Below are 18898 nucleotides of genomic sequence, written 5' to 3'. Positions count from 1 at the left end.
AATAAATTATCATAATTCCTTAAGAAATTTTACGATAATTATCATAATTATCGTAAAATCTAAAGAGGTTGCCAGCAACTTGTTGCCAGTGTGGACCCGGCATTAGGTAGGTATCATCGGAGAAGGTAAATACCTAGTAATTTGGTTCATTTTTGTAATGTTACGAAATGCGACACAGAGTTGCTTGGTGGGTCAACAAAATGACACTTGAGAGGTTCGAAATTTAATAAATGGGTTACTGGGTAAATCTTAAAATATTTTTTTGGCAAAGCTCACAAACGTCACCCGTAGGTGTATTCTCGGAATATAATGTATTTGCGAGAGACGTTAGACGATTGTACGTCAATATCCTTCAATACTTTCGTACAACCTTCATCTCTTTGTATAAATAATTTGAATTGGATGATGAAACAAGTTTGCTATTACTAGCTTAGTTACTATCGATTTAGTCGTCCTATTTAGATTTGAATTAAACTTAGAAATAACGTTGTATCTAAAATGAAACTGCAAATGTATATCAATTTACAGAATTTGACGCAACTCATCCTCACCGTGTAACTAAGTATATATACCTACCTACTTAAATAATTAATATTTATCCAAATAAGAGTCGTATTTCACGGAGACTACTTAATTCCCGTTTCACACGCAGCGAATATTATCGCGCGACCATTTTCCATATACCAAAATACTTACGCATGGGTATAGTTGGGTTTCGGGAATTCTCGAAAATTTTTCGAGATTTTCAATCCCGAATCTCGAGAATTGAAATTTTTAACATTTAGGGAAATCCCGGATCTCGTGATTCGGGATTTCTTTATCATCAAATATTAATTGAAAAAACGATTTTTCTATATGAAAAAAGTGGACAGAAAACACAAAACATTCAAAGACTGATTAAGGCATTTAACACAATTAAGCCAACGTCAACTCGAATGAGTTGAGCAATGAGAAATTGCAAATGCAAAAAAAAAATTGTGTCACAAAAGCGTACGCGACTGTCAGATGCAGCGATGGACAGTCTGTGTTTTTTGAAATTCTATTTTAATAAGTAATGTTTTAAATTATTTTTGTTTTCCTAGTTCTATTTGTTTGTCTACTTAGATAAATAAATAAAAATGATAATTGTCTGTTTTTAGAATTTTTTACAGGTTTTTTTTTAATTTCCCGATATCTCGAGAATTGATTTCTGTAAATCCCGAATCTCGAGAATTCAAAATTTCATCATTTCGGGAAATCCCGAATCTTGAGATTGAGATTTTCTCGGGAAATACCCAACTCTACGCGTGGGGGAACAATAATCGCGCGATAATATTCGCTGCGTGTCAAAGTGGGGTACTAAACTTTAAGTTAGGTCATATAATATCACCATACATATTCAATACTATCGTAGATACTGCCTCAGATCCTAAAATCTCAATATTCAAGTGGACGCGTTAGCAGAATAGGTAAATATATCAACCAAAATTTGTAACTCACCCTAAATTAATGCAATGTATGTAGACTGGTACAGTTAATTTTTAAAATACACAAAATAATATGTAGGCATTTTACATCATAATTTCCGGAAACCTGTGGACGCGTGATCAGAATAAGATTACAATGATAAAGACATGAACGCAGATTTGCAATAATTACGATTATTTATTTCTCTGGACGTTGGTATATTTTTTTTAAACATTAATTATTAGTAAAGTAATAATTATTAAGTAAGTACCAACATATACCGTCGGTGTTTTTAAAAATAGGCGAATCAAACATTTTGGCGAAATCGAGATTTTAATGAAAAAACAATATGTACCTCACTAGCTTTGTTGTGTAAAAACGGGGAATTTGTATCTCGACAGGATAGTACCTACTTATAAGCGATAATCGTACCCAAGGGTGAATATCCAATTAGTATTACAAATAAAAAGCGAATGTGACATATTAGGCCTTTTAAAGTATTATATTATATAATCATAAGAACAGGATTCTTTCTAAGCATTATTATAAACTTGTTAAACATTCATAATCAATCATCCACAGGTAATTAATTATCAACTAAATGCCAAAAATTAAAAATCCTCCTGTAAAATAGCATTTTGTTTAATTCGCCTTTTTTACAAAACATCGACAATAACAATCTGTTTATGAAAAAATAAAAAAAATATCAGCCAACGGCAGATCCACCAGACTGTGGTTCGTTTACGAGAGCCCTTATATTTTTAATCCTATCTCCACTAGTAAGCTAAGTCAAGCTGAGGAGTGATATTTTTTTTATTTTTTTTTTAAAATAATTTAAGTAATACGTGCAAAATAGTAAAAAAAAACGGAGGTACTAATCCAACTTGGAGAATATAAATAATATACTGCATCAGTCGTAGGACTCGTAGGGATACAGTTTTCATAATTAAAATTAATAAACATTTATTTAGGTACCTACTTGCTGTATGTATTAAATATTACTGTAAGGTAAGTAGGTAACTTCAAACCGTATCTACATATCGAATCAAGAAACATCCTTACAAAAAAATGATTTCAATAAAGAATATTACAAAAGGAATTTCTTTTAAAAACGATATTTGAATACAAGCTAAAAAACGAACGCGGACACTGGGATGGCTCAAAACATTTCCGTTTCCGCGTGCCAGCTAAATGTCTTTGAGGGAAAAATCTGAAAGCATAACAATATCCAAATGATATTATACAAAGAGAATGATCGAAAGCATTTTCAAAAGAAAAAGTAATCGGATATTTTTCATTGCCTGAATAAAATTTGACTACGTAGGTTGTAGAGCATGAGCAAGTTCATAATATCAGAGCTTTGGAGCAGACCTAGGAGTCGTAGATGGAGTATTAAAAGCAATGGGTTTTAGGCCAGAGCTGAAGTAGAGAAATGTGAACTCTTCCACTGCTACAGTTTTGTTAATATATCCATTAATTTCTGGTCTATAATTAATATTTTTATTAATTGACATGACAAATTCCCACATTCCGAAAATTAATTTACAAAAAAACGGTGATTAATATTATACATTGTTTTAATAACATTCATTTAAAAAAAACTTTGCTAATTTTAATTAAAAGAGGAGCTGAAGTAGGGATTATGCATTGATTAGCATTCGTTATTAAACATGCATAACTTGGATCATTTCCTTTAAATTTCTATATTAGTCATCGAACAATAAATAACTTAGTACTTACTTTACGAAATTTGAGATAGTTGGCCAATATTGTGGTGGTTGTTTAATTGGTAAACGTCATGGGCCGAAATCCGAGGGATGCATGTTCGTATCACGCTCAGTAGAAATATTTTTAAAAGACAATCCAACTATACAATCCAAATTATGTATAGTGGAACAATCATATGAATCGGCACCCAAGATTCCACACAATGTTTGATCCAGTCCATGAACACAATGCGACGGGCGAATGACTAACAACCACACAACATACAAACAGTCCATTAATAATATTATAAATCCGCCACACTGCGAAGATCCATAATATGTTCCGCTTATAAGCGAAAATGACTATTTTCCTTTGATATGTTAGCCTTTAGTTTAATTTTCAATAGATAGGTACTCACCTACCTACACCTATAATGTTTCAGAGCATTGACCCCAAAACCTAATCGATTGTGAAAAACATTTGCGGTTGGGCTAAGGTTAAAAATAATAATGTCATTAGATATTACGGCTTAGATAGTGAGAGCTTTCTTCCTCCCAAGAAAAAATATTATATTTTTCTATCAGGCATTGACCTCTGCTCTTTGCTGTGAATGCGTGATAGTATTGAAAAAAATAAATGATAAGAAAGTAAATAACTTAATTAAATACATAATATATATAATAACATGGACTCAAGGAAACATTATACTGGATAGGATAAATGTGTATCTATTTTTTAATCGCGTACGTCAGTGATTCTGAAATGTTTTCCTTTCACGACGCCCACCTATTTGTAGTGTACCTACATATCGTCACAGTTTTAGCAAAACCATTTATGCACACTTTTCAAATTTCACATAGGGTTAAAACTGAATATAAAAAATAACGTAACATTTAAACTTTAAATTATAAAGATTGCTTTAATATAATAAGTAATTATAAATATGGTCTAAGATTATCATTTTGTTCACACAAATAATATGTGATGTCACAATATAGGCTGTTTTGATCCTATTGAAAATAAACATTAAACATACGTAGTTGAATTTTATTCATTGAATTGTGGATAATAACATTTTTTGTAAAACTGAAAACTATATATAGTAAGTAAGTACCTACTTCATCAAAACACAGGAATATTATACTTTTAAGTCAAATTTAATTTTGTTAAGTTAAATTAATAAATTTAGTTAATTAGTAGTTAAAATTAATAAATGAAGTATTAAATCCCATTCGTAAACAGTCAATATTACCATTTATTTGACAAACTATGTTCTTATTATAAGTGTAAATGAAAAATAGCAGATATAATATTATTAAATGGCTGTGAAAATCTTATACTTAGATAGTGTAGATAAAATTCTTGATTTTTATTACTTATGTGATACCGAGTTAAAATAATATTATGTAGGTATATTGAAATATACATAGTAGGTTATCATAATAGACGTTGGGCTTACACCGTGTATCCTTCCTCAGTCTTCTCTTCTTAGTCGTCGTCTGGAGAAAACAGTAAGTTACCAAAGCATAATATGCTTAAGGTGTGTGGGGTAATACAATAATAATATATAAAAGTAGGTACCTAATTCATGATCAAAGCTAATTTTATTAAGTAAGTGCCTTACTTAATTTGCTAATTTGTATTGAATTTATAATAAATGCGTAAGAGTATTGATAAGATAACCATGCACGAAAAAATATTCTTGTTAATTATTAGGAACTATTTATGCTGGCATCCCTTGTCTCATGGAAAATAAAAGAATTTTTTATGACCCCCAAGGAAAATATCTTGCGTAAGTACCTACTTAGGTAAAAGTATTACTTCCACAATTAATAATTAATGAAGTCTGACAACTAATCTATTTTCATTTGTTTTCTCTGTTGATTTTGTATCGAATTAAAAATAACGTTGTTTAAATTGAAATGAAACTGCAGAAAGACCCGCGCGCATTTGAGGGTTCATTTTTAGGAACATGTAAAACAATTATTGGTACTGTTCGGTTATCAGGAATACAGCGGAAAACACATTTTGAAAATAGCCGATAAACTGGATTATTTGTTACTACTACTACTACTACTACTACTACTACTATTACGTTGGTACTTACATACCTATAACATTTTTTTTTTTGATAATATGTCGTTGAATTGAAAATTAACAATAAAAATGTTTAATGATAAGATCGTATTAATACTAAGCACAGTATTATTGTGCACCTGACATGATAGAATATAAATATGATCAATGATCATTGATCATACATAATAGTATTGATAATGAAGTGACATACAGTCATTCAATTGTTAAATAAAAAAGTAAGCAAGTACGTAGGTTATCTAAGTATGTACGTATGTAGGTAGGACGTAATGTAATCAATTTATTGTGAAACTGAATGACTAATCCTCACGAGATGTGGTTATTTATAATGAATTCAGAATTAGTATCAGTGCGCGATCCACGAGGTCGCAATAGCTATACTAATTACGATACCGCAGGTTCCTCAACTTTTTAACTGATAGGAAGAAGTACCTACCTATCAACAGTATCAACATGATCAATTATGGTTTTTATGGGGGTGATACTGACCAGCGTGTAGCATTTCTCTTAGACCCAGAAACTTTTCAGAAGCAGTCCCCCTCCCCCATGGATATGCGTAATAATGGCAGGAGGCACCATTGATATAATTACAATATCAATGGGAGGTACTAATACGGTATACAACTACCCATCTATAGTTAAGTCTTCAAATTTCTTTAACAAAAAGTTTTGAGTAACTAGATTTTTTCTCGGTTAATTATTCACATACAATTTTTAATCGAGCGATGCACCATGTATGTACGTGCAATCTGGCAACAAATTACATATTATTTGACATAGAGATAAATATAATAATAATAATACAATATTTATGTGAGCAAAATAATGAATGAAACAACGGAGATGATTCATCGCATTTGCCCTACTGTAGCATTCGGCCTTGTGATTGCAATACAATACCCAGTAGGGATATTTACCATGTAACCACTGATATTTCTTTTCACACACACCTGAGAACAACAAACATAAATAATGCATCTAGATTTACGATCCCCACGTCTTGTCAGCTGGGTCAAAGGAGTAGTTAGCTTTTAATTTATGACTCTGCTTGTACACGACCCAATTGGGATATATTAATATGTATGTGTGGTGATAAACTCCTTACGGAATATTTAGTTAGAAGTACATGATAATCCTATATTATGTAGGTATAAATAGTTTTTTATTATAACGTTGACCTGTCACTTTACTAGGCTCCCATCTTACAAACAAAATTTCGATAATAACAGAATACGTACCTACCTAGATCAAAGACGTGAACGGAAATTTGCAATTATGGTGAATCAACCGATTATTGAAAAATGAGTCAAATAATATAACAAATTAACCATAAAGCAGTTACATAATGTAAAATGCATAAAATGGACGAGTCGAATCAACGCCGTTGAGTTAATAAAATTCACACAGAAACATAGGTATCCACATAGGTAAAAAGTTGTACTAAATCTAAAAATTCTTTCGCATACAGTTTATCCAGGGAACTCGGACGAGTGCGGAGAAACAGGCAACCGATCTCGAGTGTGGAAGAAAATGGGATAACTTAAACATGTGTCAAGAATACGCGCTCGCATTCGTTCTGACAACTGCTCTCGTTTTATGCACTAACGCTCATTCAATATTGGTGTACTTATCTATGTCGTCATCTATCCATGCGTCAAATGTAGTGTATTGGGATATAGCTTTTTGGAATTCTATCTATTAACCTGTTCTGTGAGTAGGATGTCACTGGACTAAGCTTGTAACAGTTTTAAGCATATGACAACATCTGGTGAACAGAATATTGCTCTTTTGTAGGTACAAAAAGATGAGAAACCATCTTCAACAACGTTAGACACCAAATATTTTCGGTTAGGTACTTGTTCATAAAAATCTCTGCTTCATCGTTTGATGTAACTTCGTTAAATAACGTTTAGAAGGTTCGGTTAATTTGACAGTTCATTCAATATCGATATTTAGACGCTGTGAATATAAATGAAATAATTTGATTTGACTGACCGACGATGACATTGGTGTTGGCTCCCACAACGCAGCCCGTCACCTCCTTGGGTGGTGGCGGGCCGCAGTGTATGAAGTCTGTGAGGGAAAGCGAGCTGGCTATCAGCTGCCGCTTCTCCTCAAAGTTGAGGTAGTCCAGGCTGCCGCTGCGCTGAGGGGCCCCCTGCTCCTCCGAGGGCATAGCGCCGCCGCCGCCCGAGGACATACCATATCACCCGACACCTCCACCCTTCATCTCGCTACGCCCCGCATATTTATTTCACTGCTAGGCGCAATTGTATTGCAAAGCAAACGACAATTTTTTTTTTTAATTATTTCACAAACCACCACACCTTCAACGAACAGACTATAAATCCGACAATGACATTAATAATTTTGATCGACAATAATTATTATATTGTGTTAAGAAATAACAAAAAAAATGACAATCGCCTTGCACTGCATATTATCATCGATTGTATTGTTTCACATTAATTATTATATTCCTGCTTTTGGTGTAGTTAGCACTTCACTTATAGACACAATAACACAAATTATTATAGGTGCTCACTCATTAATAAGTTACGACACAGCTCACTGTAGAAAGAGGATTTACACCACTTTATAATAGGTAAGTACTAGAATTACCAGGACATACCTGAAGTGATTCGTGTGGAAAATGCGTTTACAAAAAATATATACATAAGTACCTATTACATTAAATTTAATATCATAGCTGGCTGAACGCGTGAATAAAATAATTTGTTGGGAGTATTTTTTTCGATTTGTGTCACACGATTTCACTAGTCTACTTGCTCTGCCGTTACGCCTTAAAAATTATCTACTGGATTTATTTTGTTATCACTTACTTAAACAAACTAACAAGAGAATGTTATTATTGTTGTCGTAAAGAAGAATCTTGAATTCGAACAGCCGTTTAAATAAAATATTAAATTAAAAAAAAACAAATGGTACAGTGTTTTTTATACGAATGTTACAAAATTATATGATTTTATATACGCGGGTACAATACATACTTACAAATTCAATTTATTATCAATATTATTCATAATTGAAGTAAGTAGCCTAGTATAAATTTAAAAAAAAAAACTGTTTTGACAGTTCAGAATTGTTAAGGTTTACTTTTTCCTGGTTTAGAATTTGAAAACACTTGTGTACTGATAGTATGGATGAATTTGTTAGATAAATCTATATCCTGGTTATTGGTAGGAATTTTAAGGATTCAATCGTGCTGACGGTACTATCATCTCTCGAGATGGACGCACGTGGTATTTGATACTTGTTGATCGAGCCGCGATAGTCGGACGCGATCGATCGGAGGCATTCACCTGTCTGCCCGCTCGGCGCCAGCGACCCCGACCAATGTAAACAATCCGCAACTATCAGCAAAAACACTGCACCAACGGAATTTGTAGTAACCGGAGGAATAAAATTACCCGTATAACAAATTCCGCGAAGCACCGGTTCATAAATATCTACGGCGCATATAAAAAAATACGAGGAAGCATCCCTCCTCCCATTACGCACTCCGGCTTGTCACACACGCATTTTCGAGCACCAACGGACTTTTATTCAAACAAACAAACTATAAAGACACCTTTAGAAACTTATACAGCACTCGACCGTTGATACCAAACGTCACTTTCGTGTCAGAATCTATTGCACCAACGGTATTAAAAATGTAAACAGAAAATATAGCAGTAATTCACATAACGAAGGAAAAAGTGCTTCGCGAGCTCTGTTCTCTGCCGAACTAAACAATCTACGAGCGGCGTCGCAAAGCGCACGGAACAGAGCGAGTAGGAAGAGGTCGTAGTAGAGGCCGTGCAGGGAGAAGAGCGAGATACTGATAGAAAATGCGCGCGAAGTGGAAAAGAGACGAGCTATCATGCGGGTGGGTTTAGAGGGGGATAGAGTGATATAATACGGCAACGTCGGTCTGAGTGCAGTCCACGATAGATGACGGTGGCGCCGTGACAGCCGGCGGGGCGCGGCGGCAGAGAGCCGGCAACGCTGTGGCAGAAAAGACTGGAGTGATTGCACTCGCATTGTAATTATAGTATTTGTACTATAAATTGTGACGTTGGGTGTCGCGTACTATGCCCTATCTACGCTATGGTAGGTATGCATAGCACGCCTAAATACTGTTACGTTATACGGTTATATTATTATTCAAGGAATAACATTATACGTTTAAGTAGATAGGTACCTACCTATGTCAAAGAAATTTATTAAGAGTTTTAAACAGCTTTTCATTTTGAATGCCTACTCGACCTAGGTATATCTAATTATGTATAAGTTAATAGATAATGTAAAATTATTGCTGTACATATTCGAAATACATACAGTACCTAGGTACCTAGTTTAACAAATAATTTTGGTAATAGGTATAAATTTAAAAAAAAATCTTTTAACACAAACCTCCACTCTGTGGGGGTCCATATTATGATCTTATTAGGATCAGACGTGGTAAAAATATCTAATTAAGCATCTAGTCATTTTTCATAAATTAATTTTAATTAATTAAATAAAAATGCCACAACTTCAAAATTAATAATAAATGTTGCTTAGTCGACGCTGATTACGTATTAACAATGAGTTTATTTTTTATTCAGCACAGAGACGCGCCAAGCGGGGGTGTTGGGGATTCAAAGCACCCGGGCGGCAGGATACAGGGGGCGGCAAAATTCACAGAAAATACATTTTTTAATAGGTACATAATATGTATTATTAAAAATACAATATATTCAATTCAATTACGTAAACCAAATCTAATGGTGAAATATATAAACACAATGCTTACGGGCCCTTTTAATTAATTTTGTAATTAACGTGTTAATTTACATTTGAAAAGTAATTAGCAAAAACACAATTTTGTGCGGCCCGTAAGCATTGGGTTAAATACCGCATAAAAATAAAATCTTCATACAATGGTTCAATGTCCTAAAACAATATACTTTCATTCAAACAATGTTTCGGCAAATTTTAATTATACATGAGTATTATCCAGGATATCAACTGAGTCATAAAGCTATAATATGTGAGTGGCATTATTATTCTGGATTGGGACACAATAATTTTAGTACCTAGCAAAATAAATCGCCTGCGGCGCAATTTTCGTTTTTAATATTTGCAATCGACAACATAATTTTTCATAATATAAATATTTTAATGATAATGAAATAATGATTTCAACTATTTTCATTCATTGGATAATTCCATTTACTTACTTACTGTACTTATATTATATATTTAGGGGGGCGGGCACTTTGGGTTAACACCCGGGCGGCAACTACCCTTGGTGCGGCCCTGATTAAATACAGTTCAATACGGTTCTGTAAGTATCTGATTTTCAAGAATCAAGAAGTCCACTGCTGACTCTTGTGATGGCAAGATTTTCGGGTCGTATTTTGTATTTTTGCTGCAATCGATTGTTCTCGAGACAATTATTACGCGTTCAATATTCCACCAGCAGTGACAACCAAAGATATTATTAAAGAAAACCTTTATCTATCTATATAGAGGGAACCCCGACATTATAAAAGTGAAGTAAAAAAATAATATTACTGGTCTACTGATTATGATAGCTACAAGTGTCTTCGCATTGCACGTACGAAAAGGTATTGTTACTTTGATGTATGAAGTGAATCATGGCCCCCACAAAGGGGGGGCTGACAGGGCTCTGGCCTGGGGACCCGAGCTCAGGAAGGGCCCGGCGTGGCGAATCGACCAGATAAGTGATTTAAACACACATCACAAATTCTCTCGAATAGTAAAAAAGGCGCTATTTATCTTCAATATTATTATTATTTAAAATTATGTGGCTGTACCAATGACATTGGGTGGTACGATACAATTTTTAATTGTGTATCGATACTCGACAACTCCATAATTCAAATGTACAAAAAACACTAAATATACACGTTAATTTTACCGCGTACTGTAGAGCGTCACACTGCCTTTGTCTTTAGCGATAGTTAGGGGGCCCGCCAAAGATCCTAGCCTGGGGGCGCGCTTCAGGATGTGGGGGCCATGAAGTAAATATTTACCGTGAAATGGGCTGAGATTAGACCTACCTATGATTTTTTTTAAATTCTGTGTAGGTACTTACCTACCTACCTACTTACTTAATGTTTTTACCCTCAACATTTATTAGATAGTCACCCTTCCTGACAATATAAATTTAGTATTACACGTAATTTATTATAATTATTGTATTTCAAGGAAATATAATGTTTTGTAATAATAAAAAGTTTCCATAGAATACCAATACCGAGACTTCCATTCGATACTATAACGATACCAAGAAAGTACCCGTTTTGAAACTTTTTCTTTCGGTGTGATGGCCCTTACCTATATTTATTATACCTACGCATTTCGTAAGGATTGTTGAAGGCAATTCGATTTTCGAATCGAACGATTATACCTACGTAAGGTTGTATTAGCAACAATAAATTTCATTATTTTCTTATTCTGTTGGCAGCCCCAAAAACAAAATGGCGGCTTGCGTTCTGATTATTGTTATCTAAAACTCAATGTTGTTAATCTCTCCTGCAAACTAGTGATGTTAGAACTGTATAATATTCTTTCGCATGCAGGATATTATAGAAGCGATGATTTGCCTCTTGAGGTCGAGATTCAAAATTTTATTTCAAAAGCAGCTGGAGGAGAGAATTGCGTGCAATTCTGCCTTAAACAAAAATATATTATTGATCGTGGTATGTATTAGACTAGAGAAAGATTAGAGAGAAGGCAGCGAAAGTAAGTAACACCCCTACTCGGATATACCATTACACCTTTGTACTTCGAAGGTTCCTCTCAAATTCCAAGACAGCTGCTGTCAAATGATATCCTTGCGATTTATATTGAATGGGATATATTATGTTATTATGTTTTCGGTTCACACCGATAAAATTGAATTTACACGATGAAAATATAGCAATGCTCACGTAACAAGATGTTTTCTTACATCCATCTACCTACTATAATATACATAATAGGTATAATACGTGATTCGTGGGTACAACCGTGATATCGTTTTATGGCTTCAAGTTTGAGATATCTATAGCTTACTAACTAAATAGTGATTGCGCTTTATTATGAAATATACTTACATGCGTATGTTATTTGAAATTAAAAAAAAAAACAACACGAGTTTTTTGAAGAGCCAAGCCGGTTTTATTTTAAATTTCACTCGACTCACGTAACCGACATTATAATACTGTGTCCATCGGAGTGACCCTTAAATCCTGTTGTATATCTACGTTATTCTCATGATTTAATTATTTTCCGTTCCGTGCGTTGGTGGATACATCAGTGAAACGGCAAATAATTTTCAACTATAGGCGCGACGAAATTTTGGACTCGCTGCCATTCGGAGAGAGAACGTCGAGCTGGAAATACGTCAATTTGTTTCGTGATGGCGACGGGCATATTAATTCTTAAATTGTGTAAAGATGACTAAAAACGTTACCCATTTACTTTAAAAAGAAAACATATCAATGAATATATTATTATTGTTACTGATAGAACAATAAGCAGAACATTAAATGGACACATGTTTGATTTATATGACAAATTATATTTCGTTTGACATGCGTCATTTGCACCCGCGACCCGCAATCCGCGCATCGCCTAGCCACGATCTTTTTAGACCGTGCCTTTAAGCCAAGTGCGTATCACGTATTATGTACGAGTAATGTATCTTCTTCATTACCACTTCTGGCTGCGACGGTAAGTCTTACATCCCACCAGTGGTTCTAGTTGCAGACTATGCATTTGCATCGTTAGGATCTGAGGGTCTGAGCAAGGAAAATATACGCGGGAATGCGCTTCAACAATGGTAACAACGAAGCGCAATAAGGTAAAAAACGGTGTATAAGCAGTACTCAGTCGCGCCGGCTACCTGTGGACTTTCCGCATTTCACATCGAGAAACATCCATTTGTCACACGATAATAATATGCAGCATGTGCATACGTCCGATACAAACAGTATGGGAATTGCAGTCCGCAGCATGTGGTTGCCACCGGTGGTTGTCGTTAATTTTTGTGTAGACTTGTAGAATACAAATTTCGATTGATTACTTCTATAAGTAATAGTACCCTTACAAAATTGGGTATTGCCTGTAGATGATCGGATTATGTCAGATTTACATTGTTGCCTAATGAAAAAATGCCTAACGGAAAGAATCAACGTATCCACACTGACGGCTGTATGGTTCAGCCACCAAACGTAACCTTACATCACCCGACATGCCATCCGACACACATGCAGACATCCTCATACCAACCAAATTGGCATCATCAAAATCAAAACATCTGTAAGGCTTATTATTCCGAACAGCGCCTTCCTTAATAAAGGAGAAAATAAAAATAATAACGTGTATAAATAAGTAGATAAATTTTTAAACGATGTGTAAAGATATTAGACTTTCACGGTGGTCACACGTGAGCGACGCGCGACATCACTTAACACATCTCACATCATCTCGAGTGGCAGACATCAAAGATAAATTTCCCGGCGCTAACGAGCGTCGCGAATGCGAGCCTACTCGTTCGTTAGTGACGCGACATGCGACACCGTCTTACGCGGCCCTAGAATATAACCAGTTACATCTAGACAAAGTTATCAACCCTTTACATGTTATAATGTTATTGCGTAAGTCTCCCCACAAAAGATATAGTATGAGCATTCAATTTTCACAAAGGCTCTAAAGAAGTTACATAGTATAATCGTGCGTCTTGTAGCCTGGACGTACAATAATGTATACTACAGTCTCTGCAGGCTTTCACGGTATCGGTATATCAGCATTAACAATAAGGAAGTTTTAAGCTTTGTAGTTACCATCAAACGAAGAAAGGCTGCATACTTTGTTCATATTTTCCGCAAAAAGTAGAATGATAATCTAGGAAATAGTGGAGGCAGGCGAATGCAGAAGATATTATTGGCAACACAACCTCGATAAGTTGCTCGGTACACAAAGAGTTGGTCATCTGATACACGACCCAGGATAATAAGATATTCTGCATCGACAACCTTCATCAGAAGTACTATGGGAAGAAAATATTTACCACAGCCTCTGCAATGCACGAAAAATAACATGATATTGTTAATAGAATTACGAAATATTTTCAATACAACCTATTAACTTGTTAATTATTAGACTTCATACAGATAGACTCGAATTAGACAATCAGTTAGGCAGGCATTAATTAGCATTAGACGTTCAATCTGGATCGCGATCGAGTCAGTTTAATCAGTGATGTCCCGTGGGGGTAGGCAGATTGAGCGTCGCTTTGGGCGGCAGTTACTCGAAGGGCGGCAAATCGAGGAGAATTTGGTATATATAGAATTAGCTAAAATAATTTTGTTTATATAATAGCATAGTAAAAATGATGTGAAAATAATAAATCTGTGTATTGCTAAATGGTACAAACCAAATGTGTCAGAAATATCATCCAAATAGATCCTCACACTCTGATGATTTGGGTAAGTCTCTAACATACCTACCTATCCGTTTTTTAGTGGCACCTATTATGTTGTTAATAATTTATCCATACAACACCTTTATTAGATATTGGAGTCCAAAAAGGATGATAAAAAATACTGTATAAAAAATGGGGCGGCATTTAGTCTAGGGACGTCACTGAGTTTTATCGATGATCACGATCCAGATCAATCGTGCGATGCCTGCCTAAGCGAGTGCGAATAAAATGATTCAGTCAGTTATGCGTTTGACAAAATGGTGTGATAAAATCAACTAACTGATATTATGAATAAACAATGATGAACATGTCATTATTAGTTGGTTTACATAGATAATTCCAATGATACGCTATTTCCACTAGCGACATCTAGCGACAGAATACGAATCATGCAATTTAATTCGGTGTTTTAGTTTAAAAAAATTAAATCGTTATAAAATATACATTCGTTGAATACTCGATTTGCGTGAGTACCTACATCGTTGGGTATTTTTAGCATTAAAATGTAGTTTAATAAGTTCTTTTAACGTTCGTGTACTTAAAGATTTCTTGAAAAATTGATAGTTACGCAGTGACGTCCATGTGCCGCCCTTAAACAGACTTATAATCAGTGACGGCTCGTGGATAAGATATTTGGGGGTGCTGTGGTTGATTAAAAATTAAAATAACTGTTTATTTGGATTATATTTTACTATTAACATGAAAATTAAATATAAATAATTAATCATATAAATAATTAAAATAAAGAACTTTGCATAAATTGCTTGCAGAAATAAATTTTAACAATGTTAATAAATCTTTATAGCTCAAATATAGCGACGCGACGCAGAAACGGAGAAATATTGAAATCGGACTGTCTGATCCGCAGTACCGATTAGGCTTCCATCTGCGAGCACCGCTGCCCGCGCCCTCGTTCGTCGACTCAAGAATATTCTATTGAAATCGGTACTGTGCAAAATCAAGTACCTGCCGCGGTGTATGCCAATTTTATTGGACATTGGATGTATCGATGCGCGGGCGAGCTGATTACACGCTTAATAATATTGATATTTTCATATAATATACATAAAGTTATGTATACTGCTCTCACTGCTCTCAAAACTTACGCCCTTACTTTTACGCCCTTTATATCTTGCCACCCACACGCATCTCATGACTTGCCTACCCCCAAGGGACATCACTGTAGTTTCGCATTTTATTTATAAGACATATATTTGTCTAAACAATATAAATATTTATGTACCTACCTATAGCTATCGTATTTAGCTAAATCGAATCATTCTTCATATTATGACCACACTTGTAATCAGATCTGACAGCACCCCTGTAATTATTAATTATAATACACTGAACTTTCTAACATACGACAAAATCTCTCATAAACCAACATAATTTAATGAATTTTGTGTTACATGTCGTGGATTGATTGGTAAATTAGTAAAGGGTGTATGTATGTACGATTTGATTATGCAATAATAAAATTGTATCTACGAATTGAATTTCCTTGAACGTTTCATACAATATACATACAGACATTAATTATTCAACCATGAATATACTGTGTTTAATAATTAGATATTATTATGATAAAGTTTTTGGGTGTCGGGTTTCATCCCATCCCATCCCGTGTATCAAAATAATAATATAATTAACACCCTTGTCCAGTGGTCCGGAATCCTGAGTAAATATGTTAATGAACAATTTTGAGGTTTAATGTTAATAAAATTAGGTAGTTAGGTAAAGTAATTACTGATATACCTATCTAGTACTTACATATGTAAAATAATATAATTATTATTATCAAGCACAATACATTAATATCGCTATTCTAAACAACGGTTTAGTATTAAATCTCAGCAATTCTCTACAGTCAAAACTCAAAAGTCCTTCAACTGGCATCCGATTTTTTTGTGTTAGTAGCTTCCGCAAAGTTAATTGGTTATGAATTTAAACCGGTAGGTAGTCAGTTTAATTACTGTGAAATTATTAGTTTACTTATTGTACGATAGGCACTTGATCCTTGATTCGTTTACTCAAGATATCGGCGGACGGTGTGTCATGGTCAATGTGTCATCCCGGATAGAGATTTTATTCATGGTAGAAATAAGATTGATGAAATGCTGTATTCTGTCTAGGCTTTATTGTTAAATATATAAGTGCGCCCTTGGTAAACGAGTGTCCGTTTATGAATGTTGAATACCAGGGTTCGAATTCCGTGTTTAGCAAATAATGCATTAGCGAGATAATATTTGTTGTTTTTTAATGCGTGAGAATGCGATTTCGCAGCCTACCACTGGTTCAATAATAAAAATAACGTTTTATTTCATAATAATCAATTCTAGATGAGGATAGTTGGGTTATCTGTATATTATACACATTTTTAGGTACCTACCTTAGCTTCATAAATCACTTCTAATATTAGTATAAGTACCTATTATTACCAAACGAAGCCCCTAGTACGAAACTGTAAGTACCTACTCCTCACCCTAAGGAAATTTATATATTACAAAAACGACCACCGAACCGATATAAACAAAAACGGCACTTAGCGGCCATAGCCCGATATGCGGCGTGATTGACGCAGTGACGTCCCGTGGGGGTAGGCAGATTGAGCATCGCTTGGGGTCGGCAGTTACCCAAAGGGCGGCAAATCGAGGAGAATTATTAGGTATATATAGAAATAGCTATCTAAACTTAGTAATAACGGAAATATCTTTCCATTAAAAAATTCAGCTCACTGGTTGGTATTAATTAGGTACTATTAAAGTTTTAACAGGACTTTATTTTTTTGTCGGGTTCACGATGTCTAGTTTACTTGCGTTGTCCTTGGACGTCACGTTCTTGGTGAACAGCAATGACACGTGCATACCTAATTTAAAAATTATTATTCAAATATGTTTCCCAGTCACTCGTGAGTTTTGGAAGTTGTCAGGTGTATTTTAAAACGTACCTATTGAAACAGTAGACTCGCAATATTGTCTATAGAAGCAGAAATGGCATTTAAATTAGATTTAGTGGTATATATCATGTTAGTAATGTATTCATACAACACATTTCTTAGATATTCGAGTCATGAAAGGACGATAAAAAGTAGGTAACGTATAAAAAATGTGGCGGCATTTTGTCTCGGGACATCGCTGGATTGACGCCTCAGATATCACAATCTAGACCTCACTTGTTTCAATTTTATAAGAGTGTACCCCTTATCGTTATTGTGTTAATAATAATTCCTTACCAGCCTTAAAAGTGACCCGTCAATGATAAGTGAAATCTAATAAACAATGAACCCCGTAATATCTAGTAATGTGAAGTTAATCAACCCACAATTATCACAGTGCCATGCGAAATCTAAATCCCCCTTAAAAAAATCATAAATAATGTAATTAGAATTATGTTCTTACATCTCCAATAAATTTAATTCTGCGCGGAATTATAAAATAAAAATCTGTTTTATCAATTTTATACTTTCGTCAATATAATGTGTAACTCAAACCCCTGAAATGTCTCTCTCATCATACATCGAAGTACCCGAAATGAAGGCCTCCATATGCAGTGAGATCTTAAAGGTATTACTATATACCTACTCAAGATCACATAATAGGCGTTTAAGTACGTTTTCAACTTCATTTTGTAGTCTAGTAATTAATTCCCTTTCCGCCAATGACGGAATCGACATATTACCTGTCGCCCTTGAAAATTGTAAGACAAATTGAATTTTCCTTATCCCGGTGGGAAAACTACCAACTGAAGATGGTAATCTCTTTCTAAATTAATAAAGGCTGGGAAATTACGGCCGTTTAATTTCAGAATGGGGTCTTAATGTTACAAAAGGTTTTGTTAACTCTGGTGTCAATCAAAACGATGAGCTGTAGATCATAATAGTATTATCACAGAGATTACGGCCAGTAGAAAATATACATAGGATAAAGAATTTAAAGGTGGAGGAAGATGATGACATCATCACCACGTTGTGGGCGGGCAGTAATTTATTTATTTCAATAAATTCAAATAATAATTAATCAAATAAAATAATATAAAATAAATAAAATCAAAGCCCGCCTCAAAACATGTTTTTTTAATCAATTTCAATATCTCCAGAAATGGGATATAGTAGGTAATGGGGAAGAAATAGGTAACGATTCTTACAATTTAAATAAAATGCCTGCC

General features: G+C 34.4%; 1 protein-coding gene across 6 annotated transcripts in view; it reads right to left on the bottom strand.

Moving 5' to 3' along the window:
- Nucleotides 1-18898, bottom strand: part of LOC147064540 (phosphatase and actin regulator 2) — a 588368-nt gene that overhangs the window by 445100 nt on the left and 124370 nt on the right. For 4 of the 6 annotated variants that reach the window (XM_085958436.1, XM_085958433.1, XM_085958435.1 and 1 more), the window contains exon 1: nucleotides 7246-9000. The exons of 1 other annotated variant lie outside the window; for it this stretch is intronic. In XM_085958436.1, the coding sequence (XP_085814562.1) occupies nucleotides 7246-7450 (205 nt within the window). In that variant the 5' untranslated portion in view covers nucleotides 7451-9000. Of the gene's footprint in view, nucleotides 1-7245; nucleotides 9001-18898 lie in introns of those variants that run through there. One more of the 6 variants, XM_085958434.1, reaches the window with a different exon arrangement.

Source organism: Rhyacophila brunnea, unplaced genomic scaffold, assembly GCF_057557595.1.
Source record: "Rhyacophila brunnea isolate RB1 unplaced genomic scaffold, BYU_Rbru_1.0 scaffold_7, whole genome shotgun sequence".
In the NCBI taxonomy this organism is placed as follows: domain Eukaryota; kingdom Metazoa; phylum Arthropoda; class Insecta; order Trichoptera; family Rhyacophilidae; genus Rhyacophila; species Rhyacophila brunnea.
Note: the sequence above shows the minus strand (reverse complement) of the source record. Positions and strands in the feature narration are given on the sequence as shown.